General features: G+C 44.4%; 2 protein-coding genes across 2 annotated transcripts in view; one reads left to right on the top strand and one right to left on the bottom strand.

Moving 5' to 3' along the window:
* Positions 1-8,515, bottom strand: part of LOC311280520 (cytolytic toxin-alpha-like) — a 28,314-nt gene extending 19,799 nt beyond the window's left edge. The window contains exons 1-2 of the mRNA XM_084392705.1: positions 8,463-8,515; positions 7,883-7,974 (exon numbers count right to left, since the gene is read on the bottom strand). Of these exons, the coding sequence (XP_084248831.1) occupies positions 7,883-7,973 (91 nt within the window). The 5' untranslated portion in view covers position 7,974; positions 8,463-8,515. The remainder of the gene's footprint in view (positions 1-7,882; positions 7,975-8,462) is intronic.
* A 6,108-nt stretch (positions 8,516-14,623) lies between these two features.
* Positions 14,624-17,871, top strand: LOC311281384 (uncharacterized protein). Its single transcript, XM_084394229.1, has 4 exons — positions 14,624-14,768; positions 16,098-16,292; positions 16,370-16,440; positions 16,556-17,871. Exons 1-4 carry the CDS (start codon positions 14,763-14,765, stop codon positions 17,616-17,618), a joined length of 1,335 nt encoding a protein of 444 aa, XP_084250355.1. The 5' UTR covers positions 14,624-14,762; the 3' UTR covers positions 17,619-17,871.
* Positions 17,872-18,178: the final 307 nt, after the last annotated feature.

Raw genomic sequence — 18,178 nt, 5'->3', positions numbered from 1 at the left:
CAAATTTCTCCTGGTTTGAAAGTTGTTGGAAACAGTCGGGATACTGTAAGTACACAACTAAAAAAAAATATATAACATAGATATAGTGATTTTTGCTATTTTTAAAGCAAAAAAGTTACATATTGTGCCTTTAATGTCGATCTCCCTACAATAACAGACTGGCGTGCAACTAATAAATTATTCATTCAAGAACGTATTGCAAGTTTACTGCAACAATGTAGCCGCAAACTTCACATACTTATGAAAATCCAGCGTTTAGTTGATCCTGGCTCATTGTCAAAGTTGTAAACATGATGGCCTTTCACAAGGGGTTTTGGCATAGACAGTAAAAGAAATGGACACAGCGACCCCATAGACTTCAACGGAGAAAAGTGAAGCCAATTAGAAGCACTCACTTCCTGATGGCTGAGCGTACTGCACAGACTCAAACTGAGCTTGACGACGTAGATGTGACATGAGCAACCCGTCTGTCTTCTAGTAGCTGTGTAATTTCCAGAGAGTCGCGTGGTTATGACGCAATCGTTAGCCTATTTTTACAAAAACTGCTTCTGCTTCTACTATATATATAAAACTGCATTTGGATCCTCAACCTTCGTGTCTCAGAGCAGGATGTGACATTTACATTATTCACATTAATTATGAACCTGTATAAAGTTCTTAGTAGTTCTCTGGGAGGTATGGAAAAAATAGTAATTACTGATTAGCTAATAGTGATCTACCTTAATTAGGGCTATTACTTACAAATTCATTAATCACTGTTTCTTATTGGATAATAGTAGTTACTATAATGTTAATAATGTGTTACTCATTTGGTCCTGTGATATTTATTAATGATGGAACAGTATTCTAAAGTGTTAGAATACCAATAGGTAAAAACATCAGAGTTTGGGTAGGCCAAGTGGTTATCAGAAAGGTTTCAATTAGTATAAAAAGCACATTAACAAATTGTAAAAAAAAAAAAAAAAAAAAAAAAAACCTTCAGAACAGCATTTTGTTTTTAGCTAAGCATGTCATGTCGTTCTGCAGGATTATCTGAAGATAAGACACAACATACAGTGTTGTTGGCCAAGTTAAAGGGATAGTTCACCCAAAAATGAAAGGTCATCACTTACTAAACAGTTGATGGGCCCCATTGACTTCCATAGGTTTTTTTTTTATTTTTTTTTTTTTATATGGAAGTCAGTGGGGCCCATCAACTGTTTGGTTACCCATATTCTTTAAAATATCTTTTTTTGTGTTCAGCAGAAGAAAGAAATTCATACAGGATTGGAACAACATGAGGGTGAGTAAATGATGACAGAATTTAAATTTTGGGGTGAACTATCCCTTTTAACCCCTCGTGTCACTCTTTGAGTATTATTTGAAGATATATGCATGATGCACCCGTGTTCTCTTACGAGAGGTCTCTCGTACTGCGTAAGATATCTTACGCTAGGGGAAAATCCTTTTTCTGCGAGATATTGAAGCCAAAAATTATCCTTAATTTTGTAATAATGCAAAACGCGTTGCGGCAGCATGCAGACATAGGCGAGGCAGCTCGCGCGCCTATTGGCTGCTCTGCGGCAACTGCAGCAGCCTATCGAGCGAGGCCTGGCGTGACGCCAGACCCAATCAGGGCACTTCGCGCCCGCTGCGTCACGTCCCGCCGAAATGGGCGTGGTCTAGGCCTATAAATACCGCTCGCAGGCAGCTATTATCTGATTTTTCATCCTTCAAGCGAAGCACACGCATCGCTGGAGCCGGAGAAGAAGCCGCGCCGTCTGAGAGAGAGCACCTTCAGCGGGACGAGTCACTGAAGTCGCTGGCCGCGCCGCCTTCCTGCCTTCCTGCTGCGCTTTCCGGCGCTTATATCCTTTCTATTACTCTGTACTTTTGTGTGTGTGTGTCGCCGCCGCGACACACATTCTAAAAGAGCTAGCGTCTTTTTAAAGATGCCTTCCTGCAGCTCGTGCAGAGCCACACTCAGCGACGGGGACCGCCACGTGATTTGCGTTTCCTGCCTGGGTGAGGAACATGCAGCTCTCGCGCTCGCTGACGGCGGCTGCCCTCACTGCGAGCTGATGGCAATGGCGACTCTGAGGACTCGCCTAGCCTTCTTCACCGAGACTGCTCCCCCGCCCGCCGCGGCGTCGCGCCGTAAAAAGCGCAGTGCCCAGCGGGCCCCGGAACCCTCCCTCAGCCGCCAAAGCTCGCCGGTTCGCCCGCTTGCTTCCCCGGCTTCGTCACCCTCGCTTCCTGACGGACAGCGGCCGCCGTCTGCCGCCGCTTCCGTTGACATCGTGGATGAGGAAGCCCTGCTGGGAGAGGATGATTCCTGCTCTATCCTGGCGTCAGGCAGTGAGGATTGGGCGGGCTCTGAGGACCCCGCGCCCCCTGCCCGCATGTCTTCAGGCAAGAGAGCGTCCATCGAGACGGAGCTCACGCGAGTACTCGCACAGGCCGCGGCGAGCCTCGGCCTCGAGTGGTCTTCGCCTGAGCAGCCCGCTCACAACCGGCTGGATGGATTTTTCCTGCCTGGGGAGCGCGCTTCGCCTGCGTCCAGACCGGCGCCTTTTCTTCCTGAGTTACACGAAGAAGTCGCCAAGTCCTGGAACGCCCCCTATTCGGCTAGAGTGCGTCCTGCTGTTTCTTTGGCATTCTCCGCTGTTGACGATGCCAAGAACAAAGGATACCTTTCGCTGCCGCCGGTCGAAGAGGCGATAGCGGCCCACTTATGCCCGCCCTCTGCTGGACGGCGTGCTAAGTCGGCCCTACCCTCTAAAGCTTGCCGCACGACGTCAAGCCTGCTCCGCCGCGCTTTCTCCGCCGCCGGGCAAGCTGCGTCAGCGCTGCACACCATGGCAACGCTTCAGATCTTCCAGGCCGATCTCCTCCGTAAGATGGATGAGGAAGGGCCTGACGCGATCTGCGTGCCGGACTTAAGGAGTGCCACGGACCTCGCTCTCCGTGCTACTAAGTCTGCAGCGCAAGCCATTGGACGGAATATGGCCTCTCTCACCGTGACTGAGAGACATCTTTGGCTGACGCTCTCGGAAATGGCCGAGTCTGAGCGCACCGCGTTCCTCGACGCCCCGCTTTCCGCCACAGGCCTCTTTGGATCCTCCGTCAAGGATTTCGCGGAGAGATTCGCAGAGGTACAGAAAGCGTCACAGGCTATGAAGCACTTCCTCCCGAAGCGCTCCAGCTCTGCAGCAGGCCGTGCGAAACCGCCTGCTCAGAGCTCACAGCCACAGCCACCGTCCACTGCCTCCACTTCACAGCGCCGCCAGGCCCGAAGCGCGATACCGCGCTCCCGCTCATCCGGTCGCCGCCCCGCTGTACGTGGCCCGCGACCTAGGATTACGGTGAAGCCCGAGGCCCCGAAGTCGTCCTAGCACAGCTAGGAAAACGACGGTGTTTAAGTCCCGCTGCGGCCAGACTCACACCAAAGCTATTCGCTCGTCCAGTTCCAGCAAATGTGACTGTTCCAGTGTTTTCTGCTACCAACAAGTCGGTTCTGTCACCCGCTTGCCTGCACACAAATGCCGTTTTCACGGCTACCCAGATAAATCCCCAAAAGAGTGTATTTTCTGGTGTCCCGGCCGCGGCCGATGGTGTTTCATGTGTAGTAAGAATGCCCACTGCCCAGTGCCCATCCCTACACACAAGCACAGCCTGTCACACAGGGCTCGCGCACATAAAACCGACTCAGATCGGTTGCGCTTCAAACATGGTGAAAGTGCCCACTACCCAGTGCCCACTAACACCGCGTTGTGCATGTTTCATGGTTTCTGTAAAAACGAAACCAACGTGCAAACAATGTTTTCGGTGTGATAGATGTGCCCGCTGTCCCGCGCCCACATCCACACATAGACATGACAGTTCCCACGGGAACCGCCCAGCCCTCCCCCTCGCGGCTGACCACCGCAGAGGAGTCGAGCGCGGGCAATCTGCCCGCTGTTATCAGCGCGCCCCATGCCTCAAATGTCACGAGCGCGATGCTTGTGTTGCAGCACGCCGAAGCCTCTCCATCGCTGAGTGAGCGGAGCGCGCTTCGTATTCAACCCCTAGCTATCCATGCAGACGCATGGGCAAAGTTGCCCGGGGTTTCGAAGTGGGTGCTGAACATTATAAAAAGAGGCTATTCGCTGCAGTTTCGCCGACGCCCTCGCCGCTATGTGGCGCGCGTCGAGACCACGGTAAAAACAGAAGTAGCACATTTACTTCGAGCCGAAGTGACGAAACTACTGAGCAAAGGGGCCATAGAGCCTCTCTCTCAAGTTCAGAGCGAAGGAGGGCTATACAGCAGATACTTCCTGGTACCGAAAAAAGACGGGGGTCTCAGACCCATACTAGATCTAAGGCAACTGAACAAAGTGCTTGTGAAGCGACAGTTCAGGATGCTCACGACCAGACAAATCCTTGTGCAGATTCGCCAAGGAGATTGGTTTGTGTCAATAGATCTGAAAGACGCGTATTTTCAAATACAGATAGCGTCACGTCACAGGCGATATCTGAGATTCGCCTTCGAGGGCCAGGCATATCAGTACACAGTCCTGCCATTCGGTTTGTCCCTGGCACCCCGTACATTTACGAAGTGCATGGACGCGGCGCTCGCGCCCCTCAGAATGAGAGGCATACGAGTGCTGAACTATTTGGACGATTGGCTGATTCTAGCGCAATCTCGCGCAGTGCTCATAGAACACACGACCATTTTACTCGATCACCTCGAGGATTTGGGTCTCAGTGTAAATTGGGCGAAGAGCTCTCTGTTACCCAGTCAGAAGATATCTTTCCTGGGCACAGAATTGGACTCGCTGTCCATGATAGCGCGACTATCACCACAGCGCGCGGTAGACATTCAGCGCACAGCGAACGCGCTTCGCTGCGGCGCGTCTGTCCCGCTCAAGAATTTTCAGAAGATGCTAGGTCTCATGGCCTCAGCATCGTCAGTGCTCCAGCTGGGCCTGCTCCGCATGCGCCCGCTGCAGTTTTGGCTGAAAGCGCGAGTCCCACGCAGAGCGTGGGCATCCGGTTCGCTTCGCCTCAGGGTCAATCAGAAGTGCGTCACAGCTCTGAAACCTTGGAGAGCGAACGACTGGTACCAATTAGGTGTAAGCCTGGGGACTTCCTCGAGGTTGAAAGTGGTGTCCACGGACGCGTCCACCTCGGGATGGGGAGCGCTGCTCGAGGGCAGACCGTTCTTCGGCCAGTGGTCGGAACGGGAGAAGCTCCTGCACATAAACTGCCTCGAAATGCTGGCAGTAGACAACGCGCTGACGCGTTTTTTGTCCCCAGATAAAAGGACGCCACGTCTTGGTCCATTCGGACAACATGTCTGTGGTGTCCTACATAAATCGCCAGGGCGGCCTCAGGTCCAAGAACCTGTACAGGCTGGCAGAACGCCTCCTGGTATGGGCTCAGTGCAACCTGCGCTCGCTCAGAGCAGCGCACGTGCCAGGGCTCCTGAACATAGGACCGGACAGACTGTCCAGGAACAATGTTCCGGCAGGCGAGTGGTCTCTACACCCACAGACAGTCCAACTGCTGTGGAAGAAATTCGGCAGAGCGGAAGTAGACCTGTTTGCGTCTCAAGAAAACGCTCACTGTCAGGAATTTTTCTCAAAGAGCAGGAGCGCGCTGGCCCATGTGTGGCCCCGCCGCCCGCTCTATGCTTTTCCCCCCGTCTCTCTCCTGCCTCAGGTGATAGAACGGATCAGGGAAGAAGGATGCTCAGTACTGCTGGTGGCACCGTTCTGGAAAAACCAACCTTGGTTCCCAGTCGTGATGCAGTTAGCAAGTACTGCCCCGTGGCCAGTACCAGTGAGGAGAGACCTCCTCTCACAGGCCCACGGTTCGATCTGGCATCCTCACCCGGAACTGTGGTCCCTTCATGTCTGGGCCATCAACGGGTACATGTTGGACTCCCTGAAGGAGTATTAAACACGATCACGCAGGCTAGAGCTCCGTCTACGAGACAACTCTATTCCTCGAAATGGTCAGTGTTTTCGGGCTGGTGCACAGCCCGTGGTGTGTCACCCACAGACTGTGGTGTGACGGAGGTGCTTTCCTTCCTACAAGAGCTGTTGGATGGGGGCAGGGCCCCCTCCACGCTCAAAGTTTATGTGGCGGCTATAGCAGCGTTCTCAGAAACAACGCTTGGTCAGTCAATAGGAAGGAACGATTTAGTCATCCGCTTCCTTAGAGGGGCTAAGAGACTGAATCCTCCCAGACCTCCCTCAGTCCCCGTATGGGACCTTTCTACGGTTCTGGAAGCCATGAAAGGTGCGCCATTTGAGCCTTTACAGTCAATCGATTTGAAACACCTGTCTTTCAAGACGGTGTTTTTGCTGGCTCTCGCTTCGGTGAAGCGCATATGGGATCTGCATGCGCTCTCTGTGAGCGCGGCGTGCATGGAGTTTGGGCCTAATGACTCAAAAGTTATACTCAAACCTAAGCACGGTTATGTTCCGAAATCCCTCAACACACCGTTTAGGGCGCAGGTTATTTCCCTGTCAGCCCTACCGGTCCCTGATGAGGAAAGAGACGCGAGCCTCCTCTGCCCAGTCAGGGCATTACGAGCTTATGTGTCTCGCTCGTCTGGTTTCAGACAGACGGAGCAGCTCTTTGTTTCGTTTAGCGGACGTTCTAAGGGACTAGCCGCGTCGAAACAGAGCCTATCCAGATGGATAGTTGATGCTATAGCGCTGGCATACGCCTCCAAGGGCATGCAGTGCCCGTTGGGTGTCAGAGCGCACTCCACGAGAGGCATGGCCTCTTCGTGGGCCTGGTCAAGTGGGATTGCCTTGCAAGATATTTGTATGGCGGCAGGCTGGGCCTCCCCGTCTACATTTATAAGGTTTTATAACCTAGAGGTTCCCGCCCTGCAGGCCAGGCTGCTGTCGGTCTAAGTTTACCAGTATTATCTGACCTGATGCGTCAGCTCAGAATGCTGCGTCTACTGAGCACAGCTCAATGTTCGACAGTAAAAAAAGTAGCAGCACGAGATGTGCCTGGGCAAACTATGTAAGACCCACATTCCCCCATTAGTTCAGGCCGTACCCCGCCCTGTCTGTATGATGAAATTCGCGTCTCAGCGACGCTACCATATGTGGAAGAGTGCGGCTTCGCCCCTCCCTCTTCCTGGACTCCCTGTGAGTTCCCTGAGTGATTGTGCACTATATGTACCCCGGGCTTTCGCCCTTGGGTCTTTGGTGTCAGATCTCAGCATGCACGGCGTTTTGCATTGGGTCCCCTAGCGTAAGATATCTTACGCAGTACGAGAGACCTCTCGTAAGAGAACGTACTCGGTTACTAACGTAACCTCGGTTCTCTCTAGAAGAGGGAACGAGTACTGCGTATCTTGCCGTGCATGCACACGCTCTGGTTGCTTCGATGATGAAAAACCAGATAATAGCTGCCTGCGAGCGGTATTTATAGGCCTAGACCACGCCCATTTCGGCGGGACGTGACGCAGCGGGCGCGAAGTGCCCTGATTGGGTCTGGCGTCACGCCAGGCCTCGCTCGATAGGCTGCTGCAGTTGCCGCAGAGCAGCCAATAGGCGCGCGAGCTGCCTCGCCTATGTCTGCATGCTGCCGCAACGCGTTTTGCATTATTACAAAATTAAGGATAATTTTTGGCTTCAATATCTCGCGGAAAAAGGATTTTCCCCTAGCGTAAGATATCTTACGCAGTACTCGTTCCCTCTTCTAGAGAGAACCGAGGTTACGTTAGTAACCGAGTACGTTTTTAATAATTAATTCATAACACATAAACAGAATATTTAAAATGGCATATCATTACAGATTATCACAATTGAAAAAACCCTCGAAAGAAGACACTTGTTCCGTAATTGGGTGAAAAAGGGAACAAAAAACATAAAAAAATAAAAGTATACAGCACCTGGAATGAAGGAATCCTTGTGGCAGTCATACAGCATACCAGGAAACAGAGGTCTTCCTAGGGCAGCCACTTCGATTGTCTCTGCTTCCATTCTAAGGATTAAAAGTAATGAAAAAAAAGAAAATATTTATAAATTGTCACCTTTAGTATTCTAAAAATCTTAAGGAAAGCTTTTATTTTATTTTAATTTAAGTCAGGTAAACAGGTTAGCAGGTACACATAAAACGTTGAACTTTTATTAAATTTACTTTCATTCATTAAAAAAAGAGATACCATTTAACTATTAATTTTATCAGTTATCAAAATGATTTAAAATCCCTTAGAAATATGTATACGTGATATGATTCAGTATTTTAATCCAATGGACACTGAAATAACTAAATCTTTCCTTCAGTGAATCCAGTGATATTTCTCTATTTTTATCTTTTTTTAAATTAATCTATTTAAAATTCTATTTTATCTTCGTCTGTGGTATACTCATTTGATTCTTATAATGATTTTTGAATCTGTACTGCAATAAAGTTGAGGTCTAAACTTCTAATAATCTTTTGGTGACTATTTACATAAAGTCTTGACTCACCTGGAGTTTCACTTGGAGTGTGTCTTCGGTATGTAAAGAGATGTTGTCTTCTGAAGCCCACTGGGTTTCTGTAGTGATATTTATATTGAATTTTTTAGTAAATGTTTAACTGGGGGAAACAAGCTGCATCTATCACCTTTTTCAGTTTCAGAATGAGAAAGTGTCTAAGCTCACTGCTTCTGCCTACCGAAACGTACAGAGGTAAATGACTAACTAAGCTGTTAATGTGTGTATAGGCTATGTGTTCCCTGGAGATTTATCGACCATGTCCATAAAAGAGGGCTTTTATAAAATTGCCGGTAAGATAAATTGATAGGGTGACATCACATGAACAAGTATAACCTTTTACATTCATTTTTTTTCTTTCAAAAAGTAGATTTCACTTAGAGCACTTAAATGTACTATACAATACAGTACATGTTAAGAATGATTTAAAATCTTTTTTTATTATTATTCAGTTGAAGGGGACCTATTGTGCAAAATTCACTTTTGCATGCTGTTTGGACATAAATGTGTGTTCTCTAAACAATGAGGGAAGACGAACGCGACAGAAGTGATCCTGTTTAATGCATAATGTCTCAATTATATCTTATGCATACTACAGCACAGTGATTGAATGACCCCGTTGTGAATAAACGCAGAAAAGTGCTCAGAAACGGATGACGTCACTTTATTCGTCCACCTGAAGCCCCGGCCACTTTTGACGAATTGACATCAGAATCCGTGACATTGCTTTAACTTTGCTTTTCAGACCGGAAGTATGTAATTGCTCTAAAGAAATTATGGAATAACTTTATGAGTATGTATGATGTGCAGCCTTGTAAATATCTGTTCACATTTTTAAAACAAATGTCTTTTGGGGTTTCATGACCCTTTAAGTGGATGTTGGATCAGAAGTGAAGTACAAAGCTTTGCTTACAAAAGAAATGACAGTTTAGCAACCAAATGTTACATCACGAATATAGAAACATGGATTTGTGCTGAATGAGAGTGCTGAGACCATCAATCTGGATATAAGTGTAGCAACAATGACTTTTACATTAAGTGCTTTTACATTAAGTGGATCATGTGATGGCAAAACACATCGTCTTTGTCCTTGCTGGTTAATAATTTCCCCAGAGGGACATTTGAGTCACAAAGAAGACCCTGTTTTGAAAATCCCCTCTCAAAACCCCCCATGCCTTTGAATCACGTGACAAGCCTCAAAGGCATTCCAGAGCACACACACCCACACACACACACCCCTACACACACAAAACATCCTTGGAGTGCAACTTCATGTAGAAATATGGCTCTTGAATGTATACCTTCCGATATGTATGTGTGTGATTAGTTGCCTTATAATAAAGGTGTGGTTTGCTAGAGTATAGGTTTGAATTCTAAGATGTTCACTGAAAGAAGTTCCTCAATAGTGTCTTGTAACTCGACCTGGTTCGATCTGGTAACCTGGTCATAAACTTTTATGGCCCCAAAGCTGCATCTCATCCAGGTCCCTTGCAAGCCAACATTCCAACACTTTAACACACATGGAACTTTTCATGGAACATTTCAGAGAAAACTCTTCAAATGTTTGATACGTATTCCTGTGTTTCGCAAGTGTTGTCACTGGCCATAATGGAAACACTGACAATTTTATTGTGTGTTTAATCAAGCTTTATTTGTGTGTAATGATGCATATGAACGTAATGTTATGTGTGCCCAATATCTACCTGTAATTCTTGGTATCTGTCTGACCGTCCTGTTTTACTTCAACCAGTCCCACATAGAATATTACAGTAAAATGTATTGTTCTGTGTGTATAATCTTAAGAGGAAATATGAATTATTTCGCTCATAAGACATATGGTCAAGGTAGGCGGGTTTTCTTCACAAAGAAAACTTTCCCGCTTCAGATAAGAAGACCTGATTGGCTTTTGTCTTAGAAAGAGGGCGTAAACAGATGTCTGTTAAAAAGCAGAAACCCCCTCATCTCGCTCTCTTCTCTCATCGATCCCGCTGATCCCCTTCCTCGCTTCTCCGGTCCCTCTCTCTCTTCTCCGCGTGCTGCGCTGCTCCAGCTGGACAGGCCTTGCCTTGGCCTCTGGGACACATGGCCCGCGTCATGTAAAAGCCTGCCGTCCGTTGCAACGAAGATTCTGCAGCCTCTCCCTTCCCGGGAGACGAATCTGAACTTTCTCGGTAATATAACATTCAGTAAGCCTTTCAAGCTTCCCGCGGCACCGGAAGACCCAGCAGAAACAGGACGCCACCCTCGCTTCCTGCCTCAGCCTCAGCCTCACCCGAAAGAGCACAGAATTCTGAAAGTGAGCTGATAAAAGCTGTTTCCAGGGGTCTCGTGAACAAAGGTTTCTGTATGTAATAATTACAAATTTTCCCTTCTCTCTATTTCTTTCTTTCTTTCATCTCATTCTGATCAAGCTATGTTTTATGTTTTGGTCCGGTTAAGTGTTTGTTTGTTTATTGTTTGCATGTACGTTTATATTTGTAGCTCATATAATCTCTAGTCTTACATTTATTCTTACTTTTCACTGTCTCTGTATTTGAAATCCCGCTTTTATAAAGTCAATGAAACAAAAGATCTAGCTACAAGCTCGATATTACAGACTACATTCAGTAGTTTTAATTAATAAACTCAGAAAGTTTGATGTTCGTGGCCAGAACATAAACTTTCTTGGAGTTTGTAAATAGATACCCCTTCTTAACTGTGATAATCTTACATTTATTCGCTGGACGAATGATGGATGACCAGACCAGTTACAGAACCAGGTAATCTTGATAATTGATAAAATAAATGTACATGCGATTTCTGAATTATTATGACCATGAGTTATAATTATTAATATTTCCAAAATTTCCTATATCCTTGAGCTAATTCACATTTACCCAGAGTCGTATATGCTGCAATATTCTGTCTTGATCATCTATAAATCGTGTTCTGGGGGCGGGGTTTATTTAAATGTTAGGGTTGGTGATGTCACTAACCCGGTAGGAATGTGGTGTAGTCCCTACACTCTCAAAAAAAAAGGTACAAAAGCTGTCACTGGGACAGTACCCTTCAAAAGGGTTCTCATATGTACCATTTAGGTACTAATATGTACATTTTTGGTACCAGTATACCTTTGAGGGAATAAAATGCACTCTTTAGGTACAAAGATGTACCTTTTGAAAAGGTACCGCCACAGTGACAGCTTTTGTACCTTTTTTTCTGAGAGTGTACCAGCCGTTTGTTGTAGTCCTCAAAAAGCAATTTCTTTAAAAGAAAATATCTCCCTTTGCTTTGAACTTTGAGCGTCAGATGTTGTTTATGCTCAAACATCAACATTACACACTAACTAAAGTTAGAAAAGTGAAATTATAATCAAACATCCATTTAATACATTCTAGGTTCATCCTAAAGATAGGCTATTTTCCAAAGACCCATGCATTAATATTTACAATGACCATTTAAACTGCCCCCTCTTAATCAGGTTTTTATTTATTTATATGAGATCAGCAAACAAATAATCCCATAAATGTGTCTAACAACATAACTTATTGTATATCACATGTGAACCCTCGTGTATGCGTGTGTGTGGGCGTTGGTGATGGTGTTTACCTTTAGGTGTCTCCTTCATTCCAATGGTTCCGCCGGTATATAAGACCAGGACACTCACCTCATCTTCACGATGGATGAGAGATGTCTGCACCTGAGACGCATCAGGCTGACTTAACCTGCTTTGAGAAAGAGCTCGACTCAGAAAAGACATGCTTGTTGGAGATGGAGCCGGGATTGTGTGTTTCTACTCTGCAATATCGGACTGACTTATATGGTGTGGTGGCAAACCCTTCCCTCTGAAAATCTAGGACCGCCCAAAAAAGTCTAAATTTTTCACAAAAAACTGCCAATATGAAAATAAAGTACAAACAAGTGTCCATATTATAAGGGGGATATATATACCGTTTTCCATTTTTTGTCATCAATAATCATCAATCAAGTTATCATTAAATATAAAAAAAATACAAAGCTTTCAGGTTCAAGGTATTAACTAGCTTCTCATGTTAAAGCTTTACTATTTGTAAACATAGGCCTGGGGCCGTATTCACAAAGAATTTTAAGGCTAAAAGTAGCTCCTAACTGGCGAATTTAGGAGCAACTCCTAAAAATAATGGGCGTGTCACTCGTAACTTTAGGACTCCTCATTTTTTTGACTAAGAGTAATTCACGAAGCGTTTTAGCCCTAAAAGTAGCACCTAAGCCTGGAACAGCTTAAAAGAAGTCGAGAGGACTCCTAACTCACTAAGACCTATTCACAAACCGCTTTTTGTGGCATTTCACGTTGCGATGTTTTGAAATGCGTACGCGGCGGCTACAGGAGCTTCCAATCGCGAGGGAACAATTTTGCATTGTAGGCATAACTAGGGATGCAATAACGCCACCAACAACAACCAAAACTAGGCTACTCATTGCATGTAAACTAACGTTAATTGTAACATTTCATTGTGAATCAAATTAAAATGTTCTTCTCTTTGCAAACGTAGGCAGAGGCATATAGTGACAGATTAATTCAATAATGTTGCAAAGATATTGCATCAATCCATATGTTTCATTAGGCTACTAGGCTATTTGTTTTGCCTTACTGTTTATTCATTTAGGCTATTTATTCAGTTATTCATCATCTTCCGTCCTTCGCACTACTTGTGTAGCGCACGCATTCTCAGACCTGTCACTCATCATCGTAGGGGAGGTGTAGGGGAGGTGTTTGGAATCATTCCCGCGTTACAATCATCAGCCAATCAAGGTGGTCACTTCAGTCAAGCTCGTGCATGAGTAATGACGCCATCCATAGCAACGAAGACTCACTCTTAGTTTAGGAGTTGTCATTTTTCTTTACTAAGAGTAGGTCTGAAAGGCGTTGTGAATAACTTTTAAGAGAAAACTCCTAGCTAAAATCTTTTAGTGCGATTTAGGAGTACTCCTAGTGGTAAGATAACATGCTTTGTGAATACGGCCCCTGAACCATATGTTTGATCTTTTTAGTTGAAAATGTTCATACAGACTGAAACTGTCATGGTCGGACAAAACTGGAAACAGTTGCAGGTTCTCAAAAGTGTTTATTAAGCTCAAAAGGGTCAGACAAACAGTTCAGAACAACGGAGGGCGGCGACTCAGGCTCGTGCAGGGACTAGATGGTCTGTGGTGCGCTGGTGCTGTGACGGTGATGAATCCCGATCCCGGTGCTGGAGTGCGGTGAACCCAAAGACGAAGACGAAGAACAAGGACGGCAGGAAGACAAGGCAGGCGAACACAGAAACGGCAACTCCACGGGAAACACAGACACGGCAATCACAGGACCTCAACAAACAATCCGACACTGGAACAGAGAATGGTGTGAGTATATATAGGGAATGGAAATGAATCGCAGCTGTGAACAGTGATTGTGATGATGATGATGATCAGCTGGAGCGCTGACAGACACATGAGCGGGACAACGCCCACTCACACATAAACAACAACGACACGAGGCAAGAAGGAAACAATGCATTCAACAACCGTGACAGAAACCTAAACATGCATGAATACAATAGGGCATATATAAAAATATTACACATGGTGACCTGTTTTTCATTCTTTTTTTTTTCTTTTTTTTAATATAAGAACTTTTGTCTTCTTTGAACATTGCTAAACTAATAAAATAATTATTATGACCAGAATCCAGATTGGATTATGTTGGTAATAGGCACTTCCAAAGCTAAAAGAAATGTTGTGCCTCTAACAAGTGCTTTCGTCCTCCTTTTTGTTCTGAATGGAACACTTGAGTTTTGCCACAGACTTGAAATCCCACCCGCCTAGGACGTTACTGAATGCTTTTTCAAGTGCCTCCATACTTGAAAATCACGTGAAAAATTACTTTTAAATAGGAATATTTACGTACATATTTACAGTGGGTCCATTTGCACGGGATTAGTATTATTAACCTACCTGAGGTAATTTTTCCGGACCTTTTTACAGAATGTAGAAATTGAATTGGAGGCTGCTGGTTCTGTGCGTACCCAGAGATAAGATACGGCATGCGCCCCTGATAGGCAATAGGCTCTATGCACGTAACAGTTCCGGGTTCGCGTGTACTAGGCTATCAACTTCCTGTTCAACTTCCTGTTTATACACGGACAGATATGGCTCTCTTTTATAGTCGCTGTCTTCAGGATTTACCTCGTCTCACGGTAAATGACATTGATCGACTCGTAACAACATCATGTGCTGCTCCCAACAGCAAGCGGGAAAAGGGATTTAAAATGTATATCGGCAGCTATATCGACAACTATGAGGGTAAGTAAGCTAACGTTATCATGCTAACAGTTATATTGTAATCAAGAAACTGACGTGACTGAACTTGTTAACGTTAGCTATTTTGTTTCACACTACTCTACTATATTAAAACAGACAAACTAGCACAGTGTAAGAACGTGTAATCCAGTTTCGAAATGTATGTTCATCTTTTTCCGTAACAGTGTCAATGAAAAACAAGGTGACAGGAGAGGTCAGCGTGAGGGCAGTCTGTCATAGATCCATGAGGAAAAATGAAAAGCCACACGAATTGAAAGTAGGGTGATTAGGGTCAATGTTAGGGTAATGGTTAGGCTGATAAGTTGCCCAGCTGATAAGTAACATTATCTAAATGTACATGGCTCAGTCTACTGTTTATGGATGTGAATGAGTAGGCCTATGTAACGTTAGCTCTCATCTACAATACAACATAGGTAAAGTTGGTTTTATATTCGTACAGTCGCATATTCGCGGACTTTCGCGTTCAGTAACTCGTGAACTAAAAGTTGTTACTACACAAATAACACCTAACACATAACTATACATATAACACCTGCAGACAACCGAAAGTGCAGAGCCTAATTTTCCTAAAAACGAGCTTTCCTTCGCAGTGGAAAAAATACATTGATCTCTATGCGCAAGCTGCTGAGAAGGGACCGTCTGCAAAGTGCAAACCCCGAAAAGTGTTACTACACAATTTTCAAAAACTTCACTGTAATTCTGTATTGTTGCCAAATTCAGATCACACATGACACATCACTGCTGTCCTGCTGGTTATATAACAAGACTTTGTTTTGGATAAATGCAATATAATTGTATAATTGCATTACAATGTGTGATCTGAATTTGGCAACAATACAGATAATTACAGTGAAGTTTTTGAATATTTTTCATAATAACAAATCATAAAAATAATGCATTTTTTTTTTTTTACCCAAAATAAGTGTTGTAGTATAATCATCAGGACAGTAGTGATGTGTGAACTGAATTTAGTGACACTATAGAGTGTATTTTTGATTTACTGATTGGTCCCTTCGGATCCGTCTCTCAGCCGCCTGCGCATATAGAGATCAATGTATTTTGTACATTCGGAGGATCATTACAGGTAGCACCTTCAGTACCACATACATGGACAGCGCCATGTCACATAGTCAAGTTTTCCTAAAAAGTAAAAAATTGCCAAGCGGGGAAACCATTTTAAGCGTGAATGTGCGAATATAAAAACAACTTTACCAAGTCAATACAACCGTATGCTTTTATTAGTTATATTTTTCTTGTTAACAGTTTATCTCTTAAGAGGTATTTCTCATCTAAGCTTCTATTTCTCCCTAGATGGTGTTAAAAGACTTGAAACCTGTCATTTTGGTGAGCACCCACTGCTACTGTGTGGCGGGGTGTGCCTTATGCAACCATTTGGTTGCACTACTATATCAAACAGCACACTTTTCACAATTAGGCCTCCCTGCTGTACCCCCAGTGCACAGTTGCACAGAAACTGAGCAGACCTGGCATAAGCCAAGGACCTTGGTAAGTCATCTGTCTGTCATGTGAATTGTACCATGTAACTATTGTGATGCCATGTCAAAATGTGTCATTGCTGTCAGGGTGTTAGGCCAGGTCCGGTGGGAGACATGGAGGTCCGCAAACCCCAAAATTCTACCTCTGTTTGTGTGAGGTGAGACTATATTACCTTTAGTTTAAGATGTGTTGATGTGGTTAATATGTATGCAGTTAATATGCTGCAGGTTTTTTATTTATTTTTTTACATCTTTTCACTTCAACATTTTCAGAAGTTCTCTCTACAAAGCACTGGATGGGGAAATGCCAGATCTTGCCACATTGAGAGTGGCAGAAGTATATAGGGACTTTCTCCCTTTGCTTGCACCTCTGGTGACCACCATGGGCATGTCAGCGGAAGTCCCATTAGTTCAGTCAGCTTTTGGGGCTGTCCAGGCCGGGAGTGTGCTGTCATTTCAGCAAAAACCACCAGAAATGCGGGAAATCATCAACATCCCAGATGCCCCTGCCCAACCTTCCCTTCCCATCCAAGGCTATAGGCTTGAGCCAACCACATGCGCCCATGTGTTATCAGAGGAGGAACATGTATATATAAAATCGCTACAGGTGTCATTCCACATGGCCCACAGGATTGAAGTTGCAACACGGGAGCAGAGCTCATGCCAGGAATGGCATCGACTGAGAAAGATGCGAGTTACATCTACACGCTTTCATGAGGCATGCCATGTTCGCTGTCATACATCAGCTGAAAATCTGGCACACAGAATTCTGAGGGGGACTGTCATGACGAAGGACATGAGGAGAGGAATCGATATGGAGCCAGTTGCCGTGACAGAGTACTGCAGTTTAAAAAATGTCAACTATTCACCCTGCGGGTTCATTATACACCCTGATGCTCCATGGCTGGGGTGCTCCCCCGATGGAGTCGTGTTTGATCCTTCTGAAAACCCACCATTCGGCCTGCTGGAAATTAAGTGCCCCAACATCAAGAGTTACGTTGACTGTCCCTACCTGAAAATGTCTGGTGGCTCTCTGCAGCTTAGGAGGCAGCACAAGTACTATTGGCAAGTACAAGGTCAGATCCTCCTAACAGGTTTGGAGTGGTGCGATTTCGTGGTATGTGCGCAGGAGGACATGCTTGTTGAACGCATACACAAAAATGTAGATGTAATGCGTACCATTAGAGACCGAGGAGATCTTTTTTTTTTTTTACCACTACCTACTGAAGTGTTTGCGTGTTTAAGTCATTTCAGATTTCAGATGTTGCTTCATTTAATGACTGTGTTAAGTGTGAGTGTGGCCACATACCACTGGTGGTCCATTCAATTACTCTGAAATTATTGTACAGTATTATATTTATGGTATTCTATATTTATTGTATTATTCTTATTAAAATGATTTACATATATACACTCATGTACATATATTTATACAATACATATAACAATCTATATTTATTATATTACAATACACATGTATATATACATCTTTATACAGCATTATATTTATTGTATTATTCATAGTTATTTACACTAAACAATATTTACATACATACACACACTATATTTATACACTATACACAATATAATATACCTATCTATTATATTACAGTATATATACATTATCTTTGTACAGCATTATATATATATATATTATTATTTTTAAACAAAATATATCTAATATATCAATATATCTATTATATAACATTACACATGTATATACCTATACATCTCTCGATTCTTATGGTTATTTTTGTGTTCTGTATTATGAAATTATAATAAAATATGTATAAGGAAACACTGTCTTAGTTTTGTCTGTTGATCAGAGGTATGAATACAGAACAGTGTGAAATCCATAGTATTTACAAAAGTATATGTACAATATTTATACAAACC

The sequence above is a fragment of the Rutilus rutilus genome (assembly GCF_951802725.1).
Source record: "Rutilus rutilus genome assembly, chromosome: 21".
Classification (NCBI taxonomy): Eukaryota; Metazoa; Chordata; class Actinopteri; order Cypriniformes; family Leuciscidae; genus Rutilus; species Rutilus rutilus.
This window is presented reverse-complemented; position numbering and strand designations above follow the sequence as displayed.